We start from the raw sequence: 27504 nt of genomic DNA, 5'->3' as shown, positions 1-27504 counted from the left end.
AAGAAACTGGGGCAGAAGTTGTGTTTGCTGTAAGAAATCTGATTCCAAAAGTTGTAATTTTAAACCCATGTCGAAACTGTTTTGAGCCTTTGATACCCTTTCTTTCTAACCATATCCAAAAGCCCACATTACGGTCCAAAGAAAGACCTTACGACCAGTCTTCGAGAGATGCCAAGTCGAGCAAATAGAGGTGATTCATATCAAGGTAACACTCTGGTCCAAGCAGGAAAAGTAATGAAAATGAGAGAGTCTTATCGGTGAAAACCCTCATAGGCACCGTAAGGCGACGAGAGTTGAGAGAAATACAAATGAGAGAGTCTTATTGGTGAAAACCTTCACGGGCACCTTGAGGCGACGAAAGTTGAGAGAAAAAAATCAAATGAGAGAGGCTTGATGGTGAAAACCCTTTGGGCACTACAAGTCGAATAAGGATTGTAAATCAGATTGGATAATTGGAGAATTGAAGCCCAGTTTCACGGCTTAGAGGGTACAACAATAGTTGAACATCAGACTTGCTTGACAGAATAGGCCACAAGTGCATGTCATGGTCGTTAGAGTTGGTATCCAATCTGATAGGTTTCTCCTTTGTAGTTTTCTTGTTAGGAATCATCTCTTTCCCTTGTCCTTTACTCTGTTTCTTTTGTCGTGTTTTCTGAGTCTGTTTGGTCAAAACAAGTGAAACGACTTCAAAATTTTCCACCAGCTTTCCAAGTGCACAAAATGAGATCTGGCTAGCACATCAAAGCGTCATAAGTCAGGAAAGAACAACAAGAGCACTGAGTTGGTAACAATCAACATGCGTTGGGATCCATGTGAAATACAAGGGACAAAAAAGGTGGTAAACCAGTGACAAGCAAGATCTTCCATGCATAAATCAAAGCTATCATGGCAAGTGATGGAGCAATAGACCTCAAGACCAAGGCCAGTGATTTAAATCAGGAAAGAACAACGTGCGCATTGAAGTTGGTAATAATCAATATACTATGGGGATCATGTGAAACACAAAGGTTTGGTAGATGTCGGTTCATGAGCAATGCAACAGATAGAAGGTATTGGGTCTGAACGGATCAGAGGTATTTTCTGTGATAAGGGTGACAGAGAAAGTGGCCAGTCAATAAATAGGCAAGGTCTTTCAAGTTGAAACCAAAGTTATCATAGGAAGTGAAGGAGCAATCGCCCTCAAAGTCAATGCCACAAACCAATCACCATATTTATAAACTCACAAGTTCTCTTTGTTTGAAACAGGGACAAAAATTGTGTCCAAATCAAAGCTTGGAAGTTTGATTTTTTTCAAGTGTCATGCCAAAATTTTGTCAGCCCAAAGGCGGTTTGATAATGGGAAAGGAAAATTTGTTCGACCTGTAGGAACCCTCCATGAGGAAAAGCATGGTTCAGAGGCAAGGAATTTTGTTCGTTCTACAGATATCCTCCAGAAAGAAAGCATGGCTCAGGTAAGTTCATTCTCGGCTTTTCAGGACCCTCCTGGACAATGTGATTTAGTTCTAAGACCTTCATAGAAAATAATATTTAGCATAAGTTTTACCTTTAGGAAATAGAATTTAGCTTTGAAATTGTCACTTTTAAGGTGAGATTTATTTTGAAATTTTCAGGACCCTCCTGGAAAATGGGACTTAGTTTAAAATTCAAAATACACGACTGAGTAGCAAGATCTGGCATAAATGTACCCCAAAAGAATATTAGTTGGTTTCAAAATTTCCATTCTGGAGATAGAATTTAGTTAGGAGTTGTCAGGACCCTTCTGGAAAATAGGACCTAGTTTGAAATTTAAAACAGTCATGAGTAGTAAAATCTAGCATAAATGTATCCCAAGGAATAAGATGGTTTGAAAGTTCGCATGTTTAAGATATGATTCAATTAGGAGTTTTCAGGACCCTCCTAGATAATGGGACCTAGCTTTGAGATCTCCATTAGATAACAAGGTTTAGCATAAGTTCTTGTTGTAGGGTAATATAATTTAGCCGTAGAATTGTCACTCTTAAGATAAGACTTGATTTAAGAGTTGTCAGGGCCCGCCTGGATAATGGGACGTAGTTTAAAACTGGTTTGGATAACAAGATTTAGCATAAGACATACCCTTCAGTAGATATAATTTAGCTCTAAAATTGTCGTTTAATTAAGAATTGCCAGGACCCTCCTGGATAATGGGGAGTAGTTTAAGACCTCCTTAGATAACAAGATATAGCTTAGATTTAAAATCGTCGTTTAGTTAAGAGTTGTCAGGACCCCCCCTGGATAATGGGACCTAGCTTTCAAATTCTTAGTAATATTTGGTGATGTGATTCAGTTTAAACTCACAGATGCGCCCAACTACCAAACTGGAGCAAAAAATTTTCTTTTGTTTTGTCTATTTTTGTTAAAGTCAGGTGCCCATCTGAAGAATAGGGAGAACAACACGGATATCAAAGATAAGAGTGTGACCAAGTACTAGCAATCGGGCGTCCACCTAGAGAACAAGGAACAACAGTTAAAGTATTAGCAATCAGGCATCCACCTGGAGAACAAGGAACAACAGTTCGAGTTTCGGCAATCAGGAGCCCACCTGGAGAACAAGGGAAAACAAATCAGGTTTCAAGGAAGATTGGCACAAGTATTGGTAATCAAGCACCCACCTGGAGGAATGGGGGAGAACAAGTCAAAGAAAAGAAGTTTCAAGAAGAAGATGGACCAAGTTTCAGAAATCAGGCATCCACCTAGAGAACAAGGAAAGACGGTTGAAATTTCAGCAGTCAGGAGCCCACCTGGAGAACAAGGGAATACATTCGAGTTTTAGTAGTCAGGATCCCACCTGGAGAGCAAGGGAATACATTTCGAGTTCAGCAATCAGGAACCTTCCTAGAGAACAAGAGAATACATTTCAAGTTTCAGCAGTCAGGAACCCACCTGGAGAACAAGGGAATACATTCGAGTTTTAGCAGTCAGGAGCCCACCTGGAGAGCAAGGGAATACAATTCCATTTTTGGCAATCAGGCGCCCACCTGGAGAGCAAGAGAATACAATTCAAGTTTTGGCAATCAGGCGCCCACCTGGAGAGCAAGGGAATACAATTCAAGTTTTGGCAATCAGGCGCCCATCTGGAGAGCAAGGGAATACAGTTCAAGTATTGGTAATCAGGAACCCACCTGAAGAACGAAGGGAAGCAGCAAGTCAAGTGTTGGTAATCAGGAGCCCACCTGAAGAACGAAGGGAAGCAGTTCAAGTTTCGAGGAAAAGCAGTGCAAGTATTGACAATCAGGAGCCCACCTAGAGAACGAAGGGAAGCAACAAGGTTCAAAGGAGTTCAGCAATCAGGAAACCACCTGAAAAACGAAGGGAAGCAGTTCAAGTTTCGAGGAACAGCAACGCAAGTGTTGGTAATCAGGAGCCCACCTGGAGAACGAAGGGAAGCAGCAAGGTTCAAAGGAAGACAACAATCAGGAGCCCACTTGAAGAACAAAGGGAAAACATCTCAGAATGCAATTCAAGTCAGCAACAAAAGAATCTCACTTAGAGAGTACAAGTCAGCAGGGCAGCAGAAACTGCAAGTTCAAGATATAGATAGGATTCTTGTAATTCGTATATCATAGTTTAGTCTGGCTTCTTTTATTTTGTCACGGTGTAATAAAGAGTTCAATAAGCAGCAATAGCAGCAAAATCACAGCTCTTCGGTAGTACCAGCTACCAAAACTTCTTGAACTACATGCAACTTGATTCCCCTATAACCCGGGATATGTAGGCTGTCCAAAACCAAGACTCGGTTGCACCCTTTCTATTTTCTCTTATCCTTATTTCTTCCCTTTTAAATAAAAATATGTTCAAAAATTAGTCACATGGCTCACCTTATCTTTGCTTGAAAACTCTTCATGTTTCCAAACAAAGAGGGGCAGCTGTGAGCACCTAATTTTTGATAATATTTAATTTTTTATCACTTCTTCTATGTAAATATTTTAGGGGTTTTAACCTATAATTTTTAGCTTTGTTACACTTTTTATTATAGGGTAAAAATACAAAATTTAAAAGGTGAATTATTACTATTAATATTATTTTATTTTTATTTTTATTTTAAAATAATAAAAAAATTCTGAAAAAATATTAATTTTTTTTAATTTTCAGGAGTTATTTAAAAAATAAGAAAAAGGAAAGTATTGAATAAAAAAAGTAAAAGTAGGTGGAATTCTCTTTTAAAAAGTAAAAGAAAGTAGAAAATTAAAAAAATAAAAGTAAAAGAAAGTTGGAATTAAAAAATAAATTTAAAGGTATCTGAAAATTAAAAAAATTTAAAGTAAAAGAAAGTAACATTTTTAATAGAAAAGCAAAAGAAAGTGGATTGTTTTTAAGAAAAGTTAAATAAGTGGAATTCTCTTTTAAAAAGTAAAAAAAGTGGGATTTTAAATAAGATAAAAGTAATTAAAGTTAGAATTTAAAAAATAAAAGTAAAGAAAGGTGGGATTTTTTTTATAAAAAAAATAAAAGCAATTTGTAAGTGAGATTTCTTTTAATTAAAAAATAATAAAATATTTTTTAAAAAAAAATCTGAAAAATCTCGAAAATTTTGCTATAAATAGAAGAGAAAATTTGAGGAAAAAAAAAGAAGAAGGGAGGGGGAGGAGAGAAATTTAGGTTGAAAATTTTCATTAAATTTTTCTTTCAACATTTCGGGCCTTGAATCTTGGGTTTGAAGAAGAGTTGATAGAGATTTTGTTGTTGCTGCTGTATTGACTCTACAACTTTCAGATTTTATTCATTTGAATTCACTCTCTTGTAGGTATGTAATTCAAGCTCTTGAGTTAAAAAATGTCGGAGCATCTTTATTGAAGCAGAAGTAAATTGATTTGGTTCTTTTGATAAAGTTTCTTTCGTATTGGATCTGTTCGCATGAATGATGTTTCTTTGATTGAGTGAATTGAGATTTGCAAATGTTAACGTTATTTTAGTATATTCATGACTCTGTCTCATTTTTGTTTTTTTTTCTTTATTTTATTTTTTTTTTACTTTTTATTTTTTATTTTTCTTGGCTCATGACTTGTAACTAGCAGGTATTGTTTTTTTTATATTTAGATTTCAAGATCATGTAGCACCATGTTCATATTTTGAAATTTAAAAAAGTATGTGAAGTTGAACAATTTGTCAACGTTAAGATGTAAAAAAAAATAGATTGCGTTAGTAGAATGATCTAATCTTCAATTTATATTATTGGCTGCATATTTTCTTAAATTAACCATGTGAAGATTCAACTTCTTCTTCTTCAAAATGGTACTGTAGAAGTTATAGTGGTGATACTACAACTTTCTCTTTAGCATAGTGTTAAATAAATTAATTACTTTACGTGTTCTTTGTTATAATCAAGTTTAAAATGCATTTTTGTATGTCCATGTTTGTTTTGTTCCTTCTGGTTCATCCGAATAGTTCTCAGCATGATTTCTTTTTCTTTTTGTGCTCATATGGTCATTTAAGATTCATTATTTTGCTATAAAATTTTGTTAGTTTCTTTCTAGAATTTGAAATCGAAAGTCGGTCTTTTGAAGATGATATGGAGATGAACCCAAAGCTGGCACCTGTCTTTTGTTATTTTCACATAAATGCCAACTCTACCTTTCTGAATTGTAGTATGCTATAACAAAAGGCTCCAGTGATATACATGTAGCTAACCCATTTCTTTAGGTCTTTTGTACTTATCAATTATACCACTCCATCCACAATAAAACCTCAAAACGCATGACCCTCATTTAATTAATTTTAAATTCATAGAATTCGAGGCATACTATTTAGCGTATTTTCTATGGCCCTCGCAAAGTTGAAAAATGTGTGGTTGCTTTAGGCGCGTAATTCAAAATTACCTTCCTAAACTCGGGTGTGCATTTCATGTGACCCAAATCCAAATCCCAACAACGTTAAATAAAATGTGTCATGGACCGCGGGTGCATTTATGTGACGTGGTTTAAGACATATTTTAAATGACGTTGCAATCTTCCTAAAAATGAATAAGAGCGGTTAATAAGTTAAAATTTAACCATAGGCTAAAACATGTATTAAAATCAGATAATGGGCCAATTATAACAGTTGAGCGACCGTGCTAGAACCACGGAACCGGGGAATGCCTAACACCTTCTCCCGGGTTAACAAAATTCCTTACCCGAATTTTTGTGTTCGTGGACTGTAAAACAGAGTCAATCTTTTCCTCGATTCGGGATTTGAACCGGTGACTTGGTGTCATTATCCCAAGTGGCGACTCTGAATATTTAATATTAAATGAATCCCGTTTCAATTGTCACTTTAAGTTCGAAAAAACTCTCTTATACCCTTTCCGAGGTGTAGGAAAAAAGGAGGTATGACACCAATGACATAAGAGGCTTCACCCATATCTTTCATCTCAAAATTCTGGATAAGGAACTGTTTAGTCTCGTGCCACAATCCCAAGTCACTACTTGCAAGCAAAATATCATTCACATATAGGACTAGAAAAATATATTTGCTCACACTTATCTTAAGGTATATAAACTGATCAATGATGTTCTCCGTAAATCCAAATGAAAAAACAACATTATGAAATTTAATATACCATTGGCGGGAAGCCTTCTTTAGCCCATAAATGGATTTATTCAACTAGCAAACAAGGTGACTTTTGTCCTTATCACAAAATCCTTCAGGCTGGCGCATGTATACCTCCTCTTTAAGATCTCCATTCAGGAAAGCTGTTTTCACATCCATTTGCTGTAACTCTAAATCAAAATGAGCTACTAATGCCATGATTATTCTCAATGAATCCTTCTTTGATACTGGAGAGAAGGTTTCATGGTAAGCAATGCCTTCCCTTTGAGTAAAATCCTTGGCTACAAGTCTGGCTTTATATCGTTCGATATTACCCGATGAGTCTCTTTTAGTTTTAAAGACCCACTTGGAACCTATGGTAAAGGATTCTTTTGGTAATTCGATGAGATTCCAGACTTTATTTTTAGCCATAGATTCTAACCCTTCTTTTATGGCATCATACCAAAGTGTGGAGTTTTCTCCACTCATGGCTTGTGAAAACGAGCATGGATCATCTTTTAGTCCAATATCATATCAGACTCTTGGAGATATACAACATAGTCGATAGAAATAGCTGATTTTCGAATTCTTGAGGATTTTCTCACTCCCACTGGTTCAGACAATTCTTCAGTGGGTTCAGGTAAAGCGGGTTGATCTTCATGTGGCTCCTCAAGTGGTAGTGGCTCTTGAACTTGTTGTTGTTCAGATAATTTATGAGAATTTTTCTGAGCAACATTCAAGTTCCCAATATATAAAGGTACCACAGGTGGTTCCCTTATTTCTTCCAATTCCACCCTTTGAGTCAAACCACTCCCACTCTCTTCATGCTCCTCACAAAATTTAGCATTTCTAGCTTCAACAATTTTAGGAGAACGAGAAGGACAATAAAACCTAAATCCCTTAGAGTTAACCGCATAACCTATAAAATAACCGCTTATTGTTCTTTCATCCAACTTCTTTAGTTGTGGGTTATAAACCCTCACTTCAGTTGGACATCCCCAAATGTGTAAATGGTTTAAACTAGGTTTTCATCCTTTCCATAACTCAAAAGGTGTCTTTGGGACAGCCTTGGATGGAACCCTATTTAAAATATACACAGAGGTTTTTAAGGCTTCACTCCATAAGGATAAAGGTAAACTTGATCTGCTAATCATGCTTCTTACCATATCCATTAATGTTCGGTTCCTTCTCTCTATCACACCATTTTGTTGTGATGTTCCTGGCATAGTATATTGAGCAATTATACCTTCACTTTCAAGGAACTCAGTAAATGGACCCTTAACTTGTCCCTTATCTGTATACCTACCATAATATTCTCTACCCATATCAGATCTTACAATTTTGATCTGAGCACCAGTTTGTTTCTTTACTTCTGTTTTGTAAACTTTAAAAGCATCAAATGCTTTTGATTTGTTAAACAGAAAATAGAGATACATATATCTTGAATAGTCATCAATAAACGAGATAAAATATCTCTCACCAATCAAGCAAGGGGTAGGAAAAGGTCCACATATGTTTGTATGTATCATCTCAAGTAATTGAGAACTCCTTTTGGCACCTTTAGTTGATTTGTTGGTTTGCTTACCCTTTATGCAGTCCACACAAGTCCCAAAGTCAGAAAAATCAAGAGCTTTTAGAACTCCATCATTAACCAACCTTTTGACTCTATCAATAGAGATGTGTCCCAATCTCTTGTGCCAAAGACTAGATGAGTTCTCATTGATAATACATCACTTAGTGCCAATTTCTTTATCATGCAAAGTTAAAACATTGCATTCAAATGTGGGGTCTAGCTCAAGTTTATATAAATTTCCATTCAAATTTCCAAAACCAATAACTTTATTATCTTTCAAAAGTTTCATAGAAGGATGATGAAAATTCAAATCATATCTACTAATCGATAGTCTTGAAAGAGAAATTAAATTTCTAGAATATTTTGGAACATTAAAAGTATTTTCTAAATCTAAGTAAAAACCATCCTTTAAAATGAGCCTATAATTCCCCACGTGAACGCGTCCTATTTCCAGAATAGACGTATTGTTCACTTCCTATCGGCTTCCTCTGAGTTAGAAAGCCCTGCATGATTTTGGCAATGTGAATTGTAGCACCAGAATTAATCCACCATGTATTATCAGAAACTTTAGTAAAATTAAATTCATAACATACAAAGGTAAAATTACCTTTCTTCTCAAGCCATTTCTTGTATCTCAAGCACCTTTGAGAAGTGTTCCCAATTGTCAAAGGTGCTTTTCTTCTTCATGGGAATACTTCTGCCCTTCTTTGCATTTCTCTTACCATGAGTCACCATATTAACACTTTCAGATGTCTCATGCTTCAACCTCTCTTCTTCTTGAACACACATGGTAAAAAGTTCATTGATTAACCATTTATCCTTATGTGTGTTGTAAGAAATATTGAACGAACCATATTCCCAGGAAGTGAGTTGAGAATGAAATGCACAAGAAATGGTTCAAACATATCAACCTCAAAGGACTTGAGTTTAGCAGCAATGTCTCTCTTCTCCATAATGTGCTCACGCACTATACGACTTCCGTCGAAAGTCATACTTGAGAGCCTCTTCATAAGGGTGCTGGCCAATGCCTTGTCAGAGCTTACGAATTGTTCATCAATTGCCTTCATATAAGCTTTGACCTTATCGCTATTAGGGATAGAACCCCTAATGCTTTGGCTTATGTGGGCTTTTATGAGCATTAAACTTAAGTGATTAGATCGCTCCCACTACTCATAATTAGCCTTAGTAGCTGGCATACTTGATTCCATGGGAATAGGTAGTTCATCCACACGGAGTGCCAAGTCCAGATTCGAGCACCCTAAAGTGAGAAAGACTTTCTCCTTCCATTCAGCATAATTGTCACCAGAAAGCATTGGAATTCGAGCATTCTCATTAAAAATAGCGGTAGGAAAAGCGGTAAAGACTGCAAAACAAGGATAAACATACATAAGCTATGAAGTACAATCCATCAAGGTGAATCGCGTAAAATACCGATTCTTCGTAAATTCTAGACCTTCCTGTGGGCAGAGGTTACAACCCATGCATAGAATTTACTTTACTTTATTAGACTAGTAAACCAAAACACATAGAAATTAATCTGTACCTGTGGACATAAGATAATTTCCAACTCAAAAGTTTACTATCTCATTCCAATTAATCTCACCAAAATGGTTACCTCCCTATAGGGCCGGGTTTACCATTTTAATAAGATAATCGGATAAAATAGATGTCATTATAATATTAATTTTAATCACAAAACTTTATGTGATTAAACAACTTAGTTTCTTTTATATCAACTACTCAAGATGTTGTGGCTACTCCTAAATACATAAAACAAAAGAAAATTTCAAAATTGACATCTTACAATGATAAGCCTTTATAATTGACTTTCACTAGAATATTGATTTGTTTCAAAGTGGAGATACAAAGTATAGGCAGGATGCCTATATATCCTCAAATAATTCTTATAATTAAACTAAATATTATAAGAAACTTCCAAAGATTTCAACGAACACATATGTTATATTACATAACTGAAGACCAAAGTGTTTGTCAAAGTCTCACTAGGCAATTCCTCCAGATTATTAGTACTTTGAATTGGCCAGTGCTTCAAGAACACTTCAAAATTCTTTGTTTTAAAAGGCAACAACTAAATACTTGTACCAGAAAATAAAGTTTAACTTTGAAAAGATAATATACGAATGTAAGCACGTGATTTTTGACCCTTCCCGAGAATTTTTACATTCTTAGCTTAAATATTTAATTTAGGACTAATATAGCCATTTTGACTATTTTTACTTTATTTTTCTCGCAAAAGAAAAAAATTACAAAAAATATATATATAAATTTTAGTTTATGTATCTCTCATAAACTTGAAAAAATACAAAAATTGTACTTTATTTTGGTACTTTATATAAATTCGAAAATTACAAAAAAATATAATTCTATTTAATGTTTTGTAATCGTTTTAATTTTGGAAAAATACAAAAAAATATTACTTCATATTTTATCTTTATTAAAAAACGAAAATTACAGAAAAATAGTTTTATTAATATTTTATAGTCATTTTAATTTGGAAAAAATACAAAAAAATATTACCTCATATTTTATCTTAATATTTAAAAAAAACGAAAATTACACAAAATAGTTTTATTAATATTTTGTAGCTATTTTAAATCTTGAAAAATATTTAAAAAAAAGGATATAGTTTTGTTTAAATACTAGTCTTATTTTTGGTAGTTATTTTGTTTACATAGGACTAGTTAAGCAACGTTTTCCTACTTCTCGGGTCCGGGCAAATGAATAATATTCGGTTTCAAACTACCCGGTTTTAGGCCTAATTTTCGGACCTAGCCCATGATAAACCGTGTCCAGGACACATGAGGAACCCCACCACGCGTGGGGGACATAAACCTTGAACCCCACCACGCGTGGGGCTCATTTTTCTTGGCAAAACATTACAAAACACGGACAAACAAGCCAAAAAGGGGGACTTCCGTTTTTTTGAGAGATAGCTACTGTAGACCTTCTTCTTAAAAAGAAGAAGGAGAAAACCTACTGAAAGGACCACTGTTCCTCCGTCTTCCTTAAAAAACCAAAAAAAAACCTACTGGAAAGGCCCTTCGACCACCGGACCACCCTCCTCCTCCCAAACACCACCCCGATGCCATAACCGAAAACCCTCACGTCCCGCGACCAACCAGTCACCACCTTCCGGCACCCCCACGCACCATCTCCGTCGACCCACTGCCAACCTGCAACCACCCATCAGCAAACGACCACTCCGTCCCGGCCAGCTGACCCTCTCCGTCTCCCCTGCATCGTCAACAAACACCCAAACCCCACGTCCCAAGGAGCAGTCGACAAAAAAACCAGTCCACCAAAACCTCCGACCACCCTAAACCATCGTCAAACAACCATCACCCCGTCGAGCAGCAGCCGTTGCTGCTGCTGCTGCTGTGTCACCTTCCCCAGCGCCACGACCAACAGCAACAACCAGTTTCCCTGTCGTTTCCTCACGCCCAACAGTGGATCAAACGACCACTGAACACCGTCCAAACACTACTGCTTCAGCTACACTGTCCAAACGCGACCACCACTGCTTCAACTGATGTTATCGTTGTTCTTTCACTGTTGTCGTGCAGTCCGTTGAGGTCGTCTTTGTTCGTCGAGGTCCGGCGCGTCGAGTCCGTCCGTTGAAGTCAATGTTGAGGTTCGGTCCATGGCTCTATGCGTTTCTGTTTATTCAGGTTAGTAAGCCTCGATGTATTAGATAAAGAAATTTTACGTTCAATGTTCGAAGTTGCAATATATCAATTGATATGATAATTTTCTACTTATGTGTTCATCGTATGCATTTTTGCTCATTTTGCGTTATGTGATTCCTGTTTATTTGATGTCATGTAATTAAGTTGGGTTAATTGTTCTACGACGCAAGTTTGATGTTAATTTGTTCGTGGCCCTTTGCTTAGTTCATTCGGATAAAATTGGCATTAGTACTCGTTGTTACTACTCCCGAAACACTCGTTCGCTAAACTCATTTTATTAATTTTTTGACAAGTTATGAGATTTTAGTTGTAAAGAAGTCGTAAGGTTAGTATTGTTAAAGGCGTAGAAATGACATCCTTTAAAAATAAATAAATAATAATAATAAAAAATAATAATAATAATAATAATAAAATAAATAAAATGAGACGAGCCTCGCCGAAAAAAAAAAATACAAGCTGCGGGGCCCTCTAAATGTATATATTAAATACTTAGATTCCGGGACGGGCCGTTAGCAAATTTCACGGCCTTACCCAAAATAATAATGCGCTAGTTGCTCTAGGCGCGCCTTTAATAATTTAATTTTCCTAAACTTGGGTGCACATTTATGTGACCCAAATCTAAATCTCGACGGACTCGAAATGTGTCTCTAATCACGGTTATATTGATTACGGCGTGGCCCGAGATGCATTTCCCTGACGTTGCAAATCCCTTTAAAAAAATAAGAATGAGATGAGCCTCGCCGAATAAAAAACACAAATTGCGGGGCCCTCAGCAAATACTTATTACTTAGAATTCGGGAGGGTCGTTTAGCGAATTTCACGGCCTCCGCAAAATAATAACGCGATAGTCTCTTTAGGCGCGCGTTTAATAATTTACTTTCTTAAACTCGGGTGTGCATTTCATGCGACCCAAATCCAAATCTCAAAACATCAAATAAAATGCGTTCCGGATTGTGGGTGCATTTCATGTGACGCAGTCCAAAGACGTGTTTTAAGCGATGTTCACATTCTTGTAAAAACAATAATAATAAAGCGGTTAAAAGTTTGAATTTGCACATAAGTTCATACTTGTATAAAATCAGATAATCAAGCCGAATATAACAATTGAGCGACCGTGTTAGAACCACGGAACTCGGGAATGCCTAACACCTTCTCCCGGGTTAACAGAATTCCTTATCCGGATTTCTGGTATGCAGACCATAATATAGAGTCATTCTTTTCCTCGATTCAGGATTAAAATTGGTGACTTGGGACGCCCTGAATCTCCCAAGTGGCGACTCTGAAATAAATAAGCAAATCCCGTTTCGATTGTCCTTTAATTGGGAAAAACTCCCCTGCGCCCCCTCGGGCGCGGAAAAAGGAGGTGTGACAGCTCTGGCGACTCTGCTGGGGAATTGGCCCAGAACCACTGGTTCAGGGTTAAGAATTCGAGCTTAAAATAATTGTTATTATTTGGCTTTATCTATTATCTGATTTTTACATGTTTGAGCCTAATGTGTTAAATGCTGCTTTTACTGCTTTGATATTATTTGAACTGTATATAAACTGTGCCGAAACCCATATCCTTTCTGAGTCTTCTGAATCATGAAGAAGGGTGTACTTCGTACGACTTCTTTTCTGTATAGTGTCAAATCCCAATTTAGAACGAGGTTCGGACAAGTTGCTAAGCCGGTGAAGCTTCTGTATTCCCGGTACGCTGCCCCCCTCGGCTCGAGCTGTCCGCTCGGGTAAGCCAGGTCTAGAACAAATACCCAGGTTATGAACTTAGTATGACAAAACCGCTGCTGGAAATTAAACCCAGAACCACTGGTTCAGGGCTCAAGGATTCAAGCTTAGAATAATTGTTATATTTGGCTTTATTATCCGATATATATTGCATGTTTTGACATAACATACTAAATGTTGTCTTTTACCGCTTTGATATTATCTGAATTGTATATAAACTGTGCCGAAACCCTTCTCTTCTTACCTCCGGGGATGTGCTTACTGGTTGAGACTCCCTATTCTGTTAGTGTCATACCCTAAATAAAAGAGGCTCGGAAAGTTTCTAAGCCGGCTGGCCTTTTGGTTCCCGGAAAGGAGCTCCTTCCTCAGCTCGAGTTGTCCGCTCGGGTACACTGTCTAGAACACCGACCCAGGTTTTTGAACCTAGTATAACAAAGCCACATGCCGGATCCCTAGTAGGAACGTTTATTTGCATCATGTGCATTTGACTTAGGGGACTCAACATAGGGGTTGGGTCCGTCTAGGACAAGCAACCTGAAAATAATAGACAATCTTTCGGCATCCTATGTGCTACATGTTGTATTTAGTCAAGGGCGTATGGGTCATTTGGTCATTTCCAGCATGATGTTATTTTAATCAAAGCATGGGGAACATTTGTGGAATCCAAGAAGCCTTGGAATTCCCTATGTCCCCCACGCTTGCTTTTTGGGAAAGCACATGGGGAACATTTGTGGAATCCAAGAAGTCTTGGAATTCCCATATGTCCCCCACGCTTCATATGTTGGGAAAAGCGCATGGGGAGCATTTGCGGAATCCAAGAAGTCTTGGAAATCATTATGTCTCCCATGCCACATTTTTGAAAGAAATAACAAATATAAAAAATAAAATTACAAATAAAACAAAGCATGAAAGTTCAAAAAGATTTTGTATGTTTTCATTATTTTCCACAGATTAAAAAAAAAAAAATCGTGAAAAAGAGGAGAAAAATGACACTGTAGAGATATAACTACTTATTTTTAGAGAAAAATCAATGTCCGAGTAGTATCGAAACTCTGCCGAAATTTTGAGAAAATGAAAATGAATGTCTTATTAGTTTGTTATATTAAAAGCAAAGGAAAAATAGAGAAAAAATCATCATTGTTCTGTCTTGTTTTTAAAAATATAGAAAAGAAAATAGTTTGTTTAGCCGTAAAAATGAAAATAAAAAAAAAGGTTTTGTTTTTAAATGGGTTTTTATTTATTTATCTGTTTATGAAAATGTCAAAATAAAAATAAAAATAATAAAATAAAAAGAGTTGGGCGTTGAAAGTAGTTTTATTATTTGTTGCAAATATATATATATAAAAAAAAAATCCATATAAATCCAAAAGTTTTTCTTTATTTCCAAAATATGTATATATATATCTTTATCTGTTGTAAGAACATTTGTCTTACCAAAAGTTTTTAGAATCCCAATTTTCAAAACAAATAATCCAAAAATATTTTCCATTATTGACTTCTTTAGAAAGTCTTTCTAGTTGTTTCTTTAAAAAATAAAATAGAAAAAATAAAAAATATATAATATAAAAAAAAAATCCGAAAATATTTTGATTCTTCTTTTAAAAATTGAAAAGAAAATTCAAAATTCAAAAAAAAAACATTTTAGAAGCATTTCTTATATTAAAGGTAAAATTTCGAAAATATTTTCTTCTTTTCTTTAGAATAAAAAAAAAACGAAAATTCAAAAAATATTAGTCTTTCTTTTAAAAAGAAAATAAAAAAAAATGCTTCCTTTCTTCTTTTAAAGTAGTTCTTATGACCGAACTACGCGGGTTTGATTCTCACCGGATGTGAGATACGTAGGCAACCCTCATCGGGTCCAACCCCACCTTCTCAAAAAAGAAGGAATGTTTTATGTTTTTCGTTAATTTGTTTGTTTGTTATGAATGAAAAATAATAGTCTATTTGATTGTTGTGGGAAAAATAATAAAAACAAAAAATATAGAAAATGGAAAAGGGTCCTCTCAAAAATAGTTTATTCGCCCGAACTACGCGGGTTTGATTCTCACCGGATGTGAGATACGTAGACAACCCTCATCGGGTCCAACCCCACCTTTTGCTAAAAAGCCAAAAAAACAAATAATAATAATAATAACAAAAAATATATGTCAAATTTTAATTTTGTCAGGTGACGCTGTTTTATGAAGACATAGCCGAATGTTCCCGAAAGGGACGCCGGAAGGCTGACTTTGTATAAATAGCCACCTTTGGGTCATATTTAGGATTTTTGGTCCAGTTGACCCACACAGCCTTATAAATCTTCGTCCCCGAGGCGCTGAAGGGCCGTGTTTACAACGCCAAGTCTTTTATTGTAATTTGAAAAGAAAAAAAAATCAAAGAGTCAGCGGTCATGTGAATACCGTCTTTTGTCATAATAAGCCGAGCCAGCTTCGGCCGCGTCTTAAACCGTTCTTGCCGAAATAGCCTTAGAGTATCTTTCAGTTGTCGAAAGGTTATTTTCGTAAAAGAATGGACAAGTTTGTAAAGTGTCAAAATAATCCTCCCCGGCCTCAAAATTCATGTGAAATTTGGAAGGGGCTACATTTGCAAAAATAACCGTTTGGTTGCATTTGTCGAACAGAGAAAGGGAGCTAGCCTTTTGTTTTTTGAGTTTGTAAAGCTTTTGATTAGAATATGTGGGTTGTTTGATTTTCGAGTTTGTAGGTCATCTTCAAACCTTTGAAACCCAGTTTGTTCTAATATGAAAAAATGTTTAGTATTGTTTATCTTTTAGTGTTCTGAACTACGCAAGGTCTGATTCATGCGGGGTCATGATACGTAGGCAATCTCCATAAGATTCGACCACACACACAAAAAAAAAAAAGAGAAAAAAAGAAAAAGAAAAACAAAGGTAAAAAATAAATAAATAAATAAATAAATAAATAAATATATATATATATTGATAATAATAAGGACCGACTGAGTCCATTCTAACATATTTGGTTTTGAATTGTGAAGAAAGTTGAGGTGGTTGGTTTGTGCCTCAAAGAAAATGACAACTAACGTCGAAGCTGTTACAAGTGCTCCAGAGACTCAGAGTGGGAAGGTTCCTCGTCATGAGTCACAATTTGCGACACAACAAGAGCAGTACCACTCTCCTGAGTACCACTCGTACTCGTTTGATCTTGCTGCAAAAACTGAGAAGCCTGCCCGAAAGATGGTACATGAAGAAATGACTCGAAGAGTGAAAAGCTTAGAACAATGGTTGGAAAACATGCAAGGGTTGGCAGGCCAAAAGAGTGTTGCCTTCAAAGATCTATGTATATTCCCCGATGTCCACTTGCCGCCTGGTTTCAAGACTCCAAAATTTGAAAAGTACAATGGACATGGAGATCCCATAGCCCACCTGAAAAGGTATTGCAATCAACTGAGAGGGGCAGGAAGAAATGAAAAATTGTTGATGGCTTATTTTGTGGAAAGCCTTACGGGAGTAGCCTCCGAATGGTTTATGGATCAAGACACGTCTCGCTGGTATGTCTGGGATGACATGGCACAGGCCTTTGTCAGACAGTTCCAATACAACATCGACATTCCCCCAGACCGCATTTCCCTTTCAAACCTGGAGAAGAAACCAAGTGAAAGTTTCAGGGAATATGCCATAAAATGGAGAGAGCAAGCAGCTCGAGTTAAGCCACCCATGGATGACCACGAGCTAATTACTGTCTTCCTTCAAGCGCAAGAGCCAGATTACTTTCAAAACATGGTGTCCGCAGTTGGCAAAACCTTCTCGGAAGCAATCAAAATTGGAAAAATGGTAGAGAATGGTCTTAAGACAGGCAAAATTATAAGTCAAGCTGTTCTTAAGGCCGCAACTCAGGCTGTCCGGGTTGAGTCAGATAATCTTAGCGGCACAAATGAGGAGATTGAAGAAATCATGATGACATCAGGGTCTAGAAGAGGTCCCAGGAGAACATCTCGAGGGTATGAGCAGCCTCCTCAAATTTTCTATGGCTCCCCTGAGCAGTATTATCCACCTCAGGACGCTCAATACTCTGTCGCTCCACCTCAGTATGTTGTCCAGCCACCAAAACACCCCAGGAGGCGAGCACGAGTATCACAAAATCTCCAGAAGTCTCCACAAAATTTTCAGGTGCCCAATAACCCACAGCCAAGCCAGTGGTATAAAGGGGAACAAAGGTTGAAAGATAATTTTACACCAATAGGAGAGTCCTATGAAAGCTTATTTGAGAAATTAAAGAATCATGACATGATTGCACATATTCCTCCAAATCGTGTGGACCTACGTGCAAGAAGCTTTGACCCTTCTAAAAGGTGTGAATACCATTCCAATGTCCAGGGGCACAATGTTGAAAGCTGTCGGGATTTGAAAAGAGAAATAGAAAGAATGATCCAAGAAGGGCGGATTGTGATCAATAACAGTGACATGGAGCACTCGAACCCCCTCGAGAACTTGCCGACGGAGGTTGATGAGGTTGAAACTAGTAACGGTCTCAACAATACTGATGCGAAGCTCAGTGGCTAAGATGCCAGTTTTTGCTAAAGTGGGAGGACGCTTCGTTTCCTTGGTCAGCAAGAGAGAAGCTTGTGGTGGCTTATTTTGTGGTCATTTCTATTGTTCGGATTATTAAGGTTGTAATTGGAATTTTGTCCTGTGTCAAACCTTCTTATCTTTCCATTTTGTCATAACAGTTTGTTTAAATTTTGTCCAATTTGTGTTAGGATTTTATTCTGGTTGTTTTGTTTGTTTTATTATTCAAACCATTTCGCCGGTAGTCTAATACAAAGTCGGTCTTTTGTTAGTTCCAGTCGTCTTTTGTTTAGTCCTTTTATCATTTCGTTCAATGCCGATTCTAGGGACATGACATGCGCACACACTTTGGGCCTAGTCTTTAAAGTTAATCATAAAACCCTGGAAAGGCGATCAGATCATTTAAAGAAAATAAGGACGGTTTGAGATTATTCAGAGCTCGAGTCATGTGGAACTGGGGCAAGTTAAACACAAAGAAAACCGTTAAAGAAAGATTCGCCTAAATTGGCATGAGGGTCGTTCATAATAATGAGAATGAGAGTGTCGCCCAACGGTGCTTTAGAAGTGACAAATGAACAAACAGATGTTGAATATAATTGTCAAGACCAGCACCATCAGAAGAGACTACAAATTTAAATTGTGTTGTTTGCACTAGGCATGTTTTGAAGACTGGAATGACGAAGGCATTTTGTTCTGCTACCCAAACACTTTATCCTTCGTTAACCCCTTTTGAGCCTTATTTATTTTCCTTTCATACCCCTCGTTCGGAATTAGTAGCAACGAATAGAATACGCAAGCGCGGCAGGTAAACTAAAGAAAAAAAAGAAAGAAAAGAAAACAACAAAACGAAAGAAAAGAAAAGAAAATTGATAACAAAGAAAAAAAGGAATCAAATGAAAAAGAGGAATTGGGAACTACGTTTGACCTGATTCCTCAAAGAGGATACGTAGGCGCTTCACGGCTCGGTCATAGTTTTGAAAAATGAAAAAAATCAATTAAAATATCCCCAAGCAAGAAACTAGGGCAAAAGTTGCGTTTGTTGTAAATAAATCTAATTCCGAAGGTTGTAATTAATAACCCAAAATTAATGCATTTTTGAGCCTTTCTTTCTAGCCTATCCAAAACCCACATTACGGTCCAAAGAAAGACCTTCTGACCAGTCTTCAAAAGATGCCAAGTCAGACAAATGAGAGTCTTACCGGCGAACATAACATTCTGTTCCACAACAGAAAGGACTCTAATCTCCAACAGAAAGAGTCATACCGGCGACACTCCAAATCCCCAGCTGGAAAGTGATACAAATGAGAGAGTCTTATCGGTGAAAACCTTCACAGGCACCATAAGGCGATGAAAGCTGAGAGAAAACCAAAATGAGAGAGACTTGATAGTGAAAACCCTTCGGGCACTACAAGTCGAATAAGATTGAGAATCAGAGGGGGAATCGCCAATGGAAGATCTTAAAAGATGATTGACGGCAGAGGATAGGCCACATACGCATGTCATGGCCATTAGAGTCGGTATCTGCGTTTGATAGGTTTTTATTTATAGTTTCTTTTGTAAAAGAGTCATCGTTTCCTTTGTCTTTTATTTTGTTTCTGTTATCTTTCTCCTTTCATAAAAAATTTTCCCCAATAGAGTCTGTCCGGTCAGAACAAGTATGAAATGACTTCAAAATATGCCATCAGCTTTCCAAGATGAGATCTGACCAGTATATCCGAATGGTATAGTCAGCAAGGAACAAGCGCGAGGTCAGTGTCAAAAAGATATCCCCAGCAAAGGGAATTGACAAAAGGATTGACGAGCATCAAGAGGGATATCCTTGCCAAAACCAAGGTTATAAACCTCAAAGACAAGGCCCGTGAACAGAGCAAGGAGAGCAGTGAGCATGATTTGGCGAAATCCATACTAGACTAAAAGGTCGGGAAAATGCCAGTTTCCGAGCTATGCCACAAAAGAAGATGGATATCCCCAGCAGGAAGGGATTATCCCCAGCACATAATATCATCCCCAACAAGTTGTGGAACACAGAGCAAGGAGGTAGAAAGGGAACACCATCCCAGCAGGAGTATCACAACCAACCACCATGTTTTAAACTAACAATTTTGTTTGATTTGAAACAGGTAAGGGAAATGACATTGAGGCAGAAACGCATGCCACAAGGGATATTATCAAACTGGGGCAGAAAATTTTCCTTCCATTTAGAAAATTTTCTGGAAGTCAGGTACCCCCAGCTGATAACATTTTACCCCCAACAGGTAAGTAAATAATTCCTCAACAGTGTTATCCCTAGCAGTTGCGAGGGGTCCAACACAAGGTTGGAAAGTCGGTATCCTCAGCGGTTAGACTTCAAAGGAGGAAGCTAATAATAATAATAATAATAATAATAATAATAATAAATAAAAGAATAATAATAAAAAATGGGGAAGGTAGAAAATGAAAATTCATCCCAATCCCCAGCAAGTATTCGAGGTAAGACATTTTCAAGTCTTAAAGATATTTTGGGTTCATCCGCCCTCAAATAGGATATGTCGGGTTCATCCGCCCTCAAATAGGATCTGTCGGGTTCATCCGCCCTCAAATAGGATATGTCGGGTTCATCCGCCCTCAAATAGGATCTGTCGGGTTCATCCGCCCTCAAATAGGATATGTCGGGTTCATCCGCCCTCAAATAGGATATGTCGGGTTCATCCGCCCTCAAATAGGATATGTTGGTTTCAGTCTTTTATTTCAAGTGTTGAAATTGGGAGCCCGCCCAGATAACAGAGGCATAAATTCAGTCTTTTTATTTCAAGTGTTGAAATTGGGAGCCCGCCCAGATAATAGAGGCATACATTCCACGTCTTTACCCATAGGAGATGCATTTCCTCCTAAGTTTTAGTTTTACCCATAGGAGATGCATTTCCTCCTAGGTTTGTTTCAGTTTCACCCATAGGAGATGCATTTCCTCCTAAGTTCAGTTTTACCATAGGAGACGCACTTCCTAAGTTCAGTTCTACCAATAGGAGACGCACTTCCTAAGTTTCAGTTTCACCAATAGGAGACGCACTTCCTAAAGTTCAGTTTCACCATAGGAGACGCACTTCCTAAAGCAAGTTTCACCAATAGGAGACGCACTTCCTAAGCAAGTTTCATCAATAGGAGACGCACTTCCTAAGTCAGTTTCACCATAGGAGACGCACTTCCTAAAGTTCAGTTTCACCATAGGAGACGCACTTCCTAAAGCAAGTTTCACCAATAGGAGACGCACTTCCTAAGCGAGTTTCACCATAGGAGACGCACTTCCTAAGTTCATTTCACCCATAGGAGACGCACTTCCTAAGTTCAGTTCTACCAATAGGAGACGCACTTCCTAAGTTTATTGTACCCATAGGAGACGCACTTCCTAAGTTTATTGTACCCACAGGAAACGCACTTCCTCAAAGTTAAGTTTTACCCATAGGAGATGCATTTCCTCCTAAGTTGTTTTTGAAGAAAAAAAACAAGACCTAGTCTGATGAACCTTCTCTTAGGATCCAAATCTTAGTCTGACGAATTTTTCTCCTAAGATAGAGACCTAGTCTGACGAACCTTCTCCTAGGATCAAAATCTTAGTCTGATGAATTTTTCTCCTAAGATAGAGACCTAGTCTGACGAACCTTCTCCTAGGATCAAAATCTTAGTCTGATGAATCTTTCTCCTAAGATAACCAAAAAACAAAAAGTGACCTAGTCTGATGAACCTTCTCCTAGGATCAAAATCTTAGTCTGATGAATCTTTCTCCTAAGATACCAAAAAGAAAAGACCTAGTCTGATGAACCTTCTCCTAGGATCCAAATCTTAGTCTGACGAATTTTTCTCCTAAGATAGAGACCTAGTCTGACGAACCTTCTCCTAGGATCAAAATCTTAGTCTGATGAATCTTTCTCCTAAGATGCCAAAAAAAATGAAAGACCTAGTCTGACGAACCTTCTCCTAGGATCAAAATCTTAGTCTGATGAATTTTTCTCCTAAGATAGAGACCTAGTCTGACGAACCTTCTCCTAGGATCAAAATCTTAGTCTGATGAATCTTTCTCCTAAGATAACCAAAAAACAAAAAGTGACCTAGTCTGATGAACCTTCTCCTAGGATCAAAATCTTAGTCTGATGAATCTTTCTCCTAAGATACCAAAAAGAAAAGACCTAGTCTGATGAACCTTCTCCTAGGATCCAAATCTTAGTCTGACGAATTTTTCTCCTAATATAGAGACCTAGTCTGACGAACCTTCTCCTAGGATCAAAATCTTAGTCTGATGAATCTTTCTCCTAAGATGCCAAAAAAAATGAATGACCTAGTCTGATGAACCTTCTCCTAGGATCAAAATCTTAGTCTGATGAATTTTTCTCCTAAGATAGAGACCTAGTCTGACGAACCTTCTCCTAGGATCAAAATCTTAGTCTGACAAATCTTTCTCCTAAGATGCTAAAAAAAACATTTTGAAAAGAGTCATTTTCCTAAAACCAGGCGCCCACCTGTATAACAAGGGAATACATCCTAATCTAGTGTTTAGTTCACTCTCAGCACTGCATCAGTAGTATCAGTGGGCTACGATTTTGCTAACGACTCACAAACCTCCCCAGTGCAAACGGGGTTAGGAAATTTTGTTTGTTTTGTTTGTTTTGATTGTCAGGGACCCGCCTGTAGAACGGAGTTTGTGGTATGTCAAAGATCGAAGAAGTCAGGAGTCCGCTTGTCAAAGATCAAGCAGTGACCCACTGGAAAGCAGAAGGCTACAACAAAAATCCCAGCATTCAACCAAGTTATAAATAGCAGAAGCTCGCCTCAAGAATGCGAGTCAACATCTGAGATGGTCGACAAAAGCTGGACACAACATAAAAGAGAAAAAAAAAGAAAAAGAAGAAAAACAAAAAAGGAGAAAAATACGAAAGTGGAGAACAAATGTGGTCTGTTCAAGAACTAGCGCCTACAACTAGCAAGTATCAAGATTCAAATCCAAAGTCTGTATGAAGCACCATTCAAAACTCAAGACCAAGTTTCAGAAGACTTAAGAGATATGAATCCTTGTAACTAGTAGCTGATAAGCTTAGTTAGTCTTTTTCAGTTTTCATTTTTGTTGTAATGACAGGACCGCGGACCGGAACCTCGACGGAACGGCACCTCGATCGGCTCTCCACCTCGGTACAACTTCACTATCTCTCTCATTTCCGAACTACACGTGGCCTGATTCCTGTATAACCAAGGATATGTAGGCAGCTCAGATACCAGGGCTCGGTCACATTCCCTCCCTTTCCTTAGTGTAGTCCGTCCAAGTAATGGTCGGGTCAAAAACACGTCTAGTCGTTCTTTGTCGAAAAACTCTTCGTGTTTCCAGTCAAAGAGGGGCAGCTGTAAGCACGTGATTTTTGACCCTTCCCGGGAATTTTTACATTCTTAGCTTAAATATTTAATTTAGGACTAATATAGCCATTTTGAATATTTTTACTTTATTTTTCTCGCAAAAGAAAAAAATTACAAAAAATATATATATAAATTTTAGTTTATGTATCTCTCATAAACTTGAAAAAATACAAAAATTGTACTTTATTTTGGTACTTTATATAAATTCGAAAATTACAAAAAAATATAATTCTATTAATGTTTTGTAATCGTTTTAATTTTGGAAAAATACAAAAAAATATTACTTCATATTTTATCTTTATTAAAAAACGAAAATTACAGAAAAATAGTTTTATTAATACTTTATAGTCATTTTAATTTGGAAAAAATACAAAAAAATATTACCTTATATTTTATCTTAATATTTAAAAAAAACGAAAATTACACAAAATAGTTTTATTAATATTTTGTAGCTATTTTAAATCTTGAAAAATATTTAAAAAAAAAGGATATAGTTTTGTTTAAATACTAGTCTTATTTTTGGTAGTTATTTTGTTTACATAGGACTAGTTAAGCAACGTTTTCCTATTTCTCGGGTCCGGGCAAAAGAATAATATTCGGGTTCAAACTACCCTGTTTTAGGGCTAATTTTCGGACCTAGCCCATGATAAACCGTGTCCAGGACACATGGGGAACCCCACCACGCGTGGGGGACATAAACCTTGAACCCCACCACGCGTGGGGCTCATTTTTCTTGGCAAAATATTACAAAACACGGACAAACAAGCCAAAAAGGGGGACTTCCATTTTTTTTTGAGAGATAGCTACTGTAGACCTTCTTCTTAAAAAGAAGAAGGAGAAAACCTACTAAAAGGACCACTGTTCCTCCGTCTTCCTTAAAAAACCAAAATAAAACCTACTGGAAAGGCCCTTCGACCACCGGACCACCCTCCTCCTCCCAAACACCACCCCGAAGCCATAACCGAAAACCCTCACATCCCGCGACCAACCAGTCACCACCTTCCGGCACCCCCACGCACCATCTCCGTCGACCCACTGCCAACCTGCAACCACCGATCACCAAACGACCACTCCGTCCCGGCCAGCTGACCCTCTCCGTCTCGCCTGCATCGTCAACAAACACCCAAACCCCACGTCCCAAGGAGCAGTCGACAAAAAAACCAGTCGACCAAAACCTCCGACCACCCTAAACCATCGTCAAACAACCATCACCCCGTCGAGCAGCAGCCGTTGTTGCTGCTGCTGTGTCACCTTCCCCAGCGCCACGACCAACAGCAACAACCAGTTTCCCTGTCGTTTCCTCACGCCCAGCAGTGGATCAAACGACCACTGAACACCGTCCAAACACCACTGCTTCAGCTACACTGTCCAAACGCGACCACCACTGCTTCAGCTGATGTTATCGTTGTTCTTTCACTGTTGTCGTGCAGTCCGTTGAGGTCGTCTTTGTTCGTCGAGGTCCGGCGCGTCGAGTCCGTCCGTTGAAGTCGATGTTGAGGTTCGGTCCATGGCTCTATGCTTTTCTGTTTATTCAGGTTAGTAAGCCTCGATGTATTAGATAAAGAAATTTTACGTTCAATGTTCGAAGTTGCAATATATCAATTGATATGATAATTTTCTGCTTATGTGTTCATCGTATGCATTTTTGCTCAGTTTGCGTTATGTGATTCCTGTTTATTTGATGTCATGTAATTAAGTTGGGTTAATTGTTCTACGACGCAAGTTTGATGTTAATTTGTTCGTGGCCCTTTGCTTAGTTCATTCGGATAAAATTGGCATTAGTACTCGTTGTTACTACTCCCGAAACACTCGTTCGCTAAACTCATTTTATTAATTTTTTGACAAGTTATGAGATTTTAGTTGTAAAGAAGTCGTAAGGTTAGTATTGTTAAAGGCGTAGAAATGGCATCCTTTAAAAATAAATAAATAAATAATAATAAAAAAAATAAATAATAATAATAAAATAAATAAAATGAGACGAGCCTCGCCGAAAAAAAAATACAAGCTGCGGGGCCCTCTAAATGTATATATTAAATACTTAGATTCCGGGACGGGCCGTTAGCAAATTTCACGGCCTTACCCAAAATAATAATGCGCTAGTTGCTCTAGGCGCGCCTTTAATAATTTAATTTTCCTAAACTCGGGTGCACATTTATGTGACCCAAATCTAAATCTCGACGGACTCGAAATGTGTCTCTAATCACGGTTATATTGATTATGGCGTGGCCCGAGATGCATTTCCCTGACGTTGCAAATCCCTTTAAAAAAATAAGAATGAGATGAGCCTCGCCGAATAAAAAACACAAATTGCGGGGCCCTCAGTAAATACTTATTACTTAGAATTCGGGAGGGTCGTTTAGCGAATTTCACGGCCTCCGCAAAATAATAACGCGATAGTCTCTTTAGGCGCGTGTTTAATAATTTACTTTCTTAAACTCGGGTGTACATTTCATGCGACCCAAATCCAAATCTCAAAACATCAAATAAAATGCGTTCCGGATTGTGGGTGCATTTCATGTGACGCAGTCCAAAGACGTGTTTTAAGCGATGTTCACATTCTTGTAAAAACAATAATAATAAAGCGGTTAAAAGTTTGAATTTGCACATAAGTTCATACTTGTATAAAATCAGATAATCAAGCCGAATATAACAATTGAGCGACCGTGTTAGAACCACGGAACTCGGGAATGCCTAACACCTTCTCCCGGGTTAACAGAATTCCTTATCCGGATTTCTGGTATGCAGACCATAATATAGAGTCATTCTTTTCCTCGATTCGGGATTAAAATTGGTGACTTGGGACGCCCTGAATCTCCCAAGTGGCGACTCTGAAATAAATAAGCAAATCCCGTTTCGATTGTCCTTTAATTGGGAAAAACTCCCCTGCGCCCCCTCGGGCGCGGAAAAAGAAGGTGTGACAACGAACCCTTCCAAATTCATTACGAAACATTGAAACACATAATGAGTAGATACAAGGCAGACCATATTTGCACTATGTCTTAGTAATATAAGACAAAAATGTGATAATTAAAAGCAAATAAATCGTGATCAACACTTTGTCAATGCATATGCTATGAGGGAGTATTTAAACAATCAACAACTAGACAAGCTTAAAGAATCTGAAATTTCTAATGTCTCAAACTTGTTGCCTCTTTACTCTTCAAAGCAATTATTTTAATCTAGTCTAATCATTCTACATCAATGTTTTAAAGAACAAGACTACATAATAGCTATTATGAATTAAAGCAAGCTCTCCTTTTATACTAAGGATAAAATCATAAGCTCTACAAATTACACGAGAGTCCAACTTATTCACTCATGTGGATTAAAACAGTTCGAGCAGTTGAGACACAATTTAAAAGTTAGAACCAATTCCATCTAACAGAATATAACTCCATTGTCGACAAATCAAAGACGGGCTGTGTTATATATATAGAACTAAACACACAGATTTGAGCAAAACGATATTTGCATAGTTATGAACACAATCTCGACACCGAACAACACGACCAAAGGTAGGCTCTGATACCACATGTTGAAACATAAACACATACACAGAGCCAACACCGCGGAAATAAATAAGGAACGTACCTTCGGCCATTGTTGTACAAGCGTTGTAAGGAATCGCCTTTTTAAACTTTTAGTAGAAAACTTAGAGAGCTTTCTATCGTAGGATGCCAGACTGATGGAGTCACAGGCAGAGGCGAATCCAGGATTTAAATTTTATGGGTTCAATTTTTAATATTTTTAATATTGAACCCATTATATATTTAAAGTTATGGGTTCAAATCTATTATTTTTACAATTTTAATGAATTTTTACAGATAAATTTCTACTCCACGTTGAAAGTTATGGGTTCAATTGAACCCGTAACTCTCACACTGCATCCGCCTCTGGTCACAGACATATTTATAGGTAGGCTAGGGACTCTTAGGCAAATACTTTAGCTCTAAGGACTTCTCCATAAATTATAATTATCCTAGGGACTCAATATATATAGTAATTTCTTTCCATCAAAGAAACTACCATATATGCATAACTACAAAATATTATGTGATATATTATTTCCT

At 37.4% G+C, this 27504-nt stretch overlaps 1 protein-coding gene across 1 annotated transcript; it reads right to left on the bottom strand.

The window, feature by feature from the left end:
• Window positions 1–8904: 8904 nt before the first annotated feature.
• Window positions 8905–27035, bottom strand: LOC107800388 (uncharacterized). Its single transcript, XM_075232354.1, has 3 exons — window positions 27026–27035; window positions 9297–9461; window positions 8905–9224 (listed from the first exon to the last, which is right to left on the bottom strand). Exons 1-3 carry the CDS (start codon window positions 27033–27035, stop codon window positions 8905–8907), a joined length of 495 nt encoding a protein of 164 aa, XP_075088455.1.
• Between the last annotated feature and the right edge of the window lie 469 nt (window positions 27036–27504).

Source organism: Nicotiana tabacum, chromosome 16 (genome assembly GCF_000715075.1).
Source record: "Nicotiana tabacum cultivar K326 chromosome 16, ASM71507v2, whole genome shotgun sequence".
Taxonomy (NCBI): Eukaryota; Viridiplantae; Streptophyta; class Magnoliopsida; order Solanales; family Solanaceae; genus Nicotiana; species Nicotiana tabacum.
This window is presented reverse-complemented; position numbering and strand designations above follow the sequence as displayed.

Excerpts from the sequence above, each read along its gene's own strand:
- LOC107800388 (XM_075232354.1), bottom strand. Across the intron at positions 9,225-9,296 it reads ACCTATTCCCATGGAATCAA|CCCACATAAGCCAAAGCATT; the intron begins GTATGCCAGCTA and ends TGCTCATAAAAG.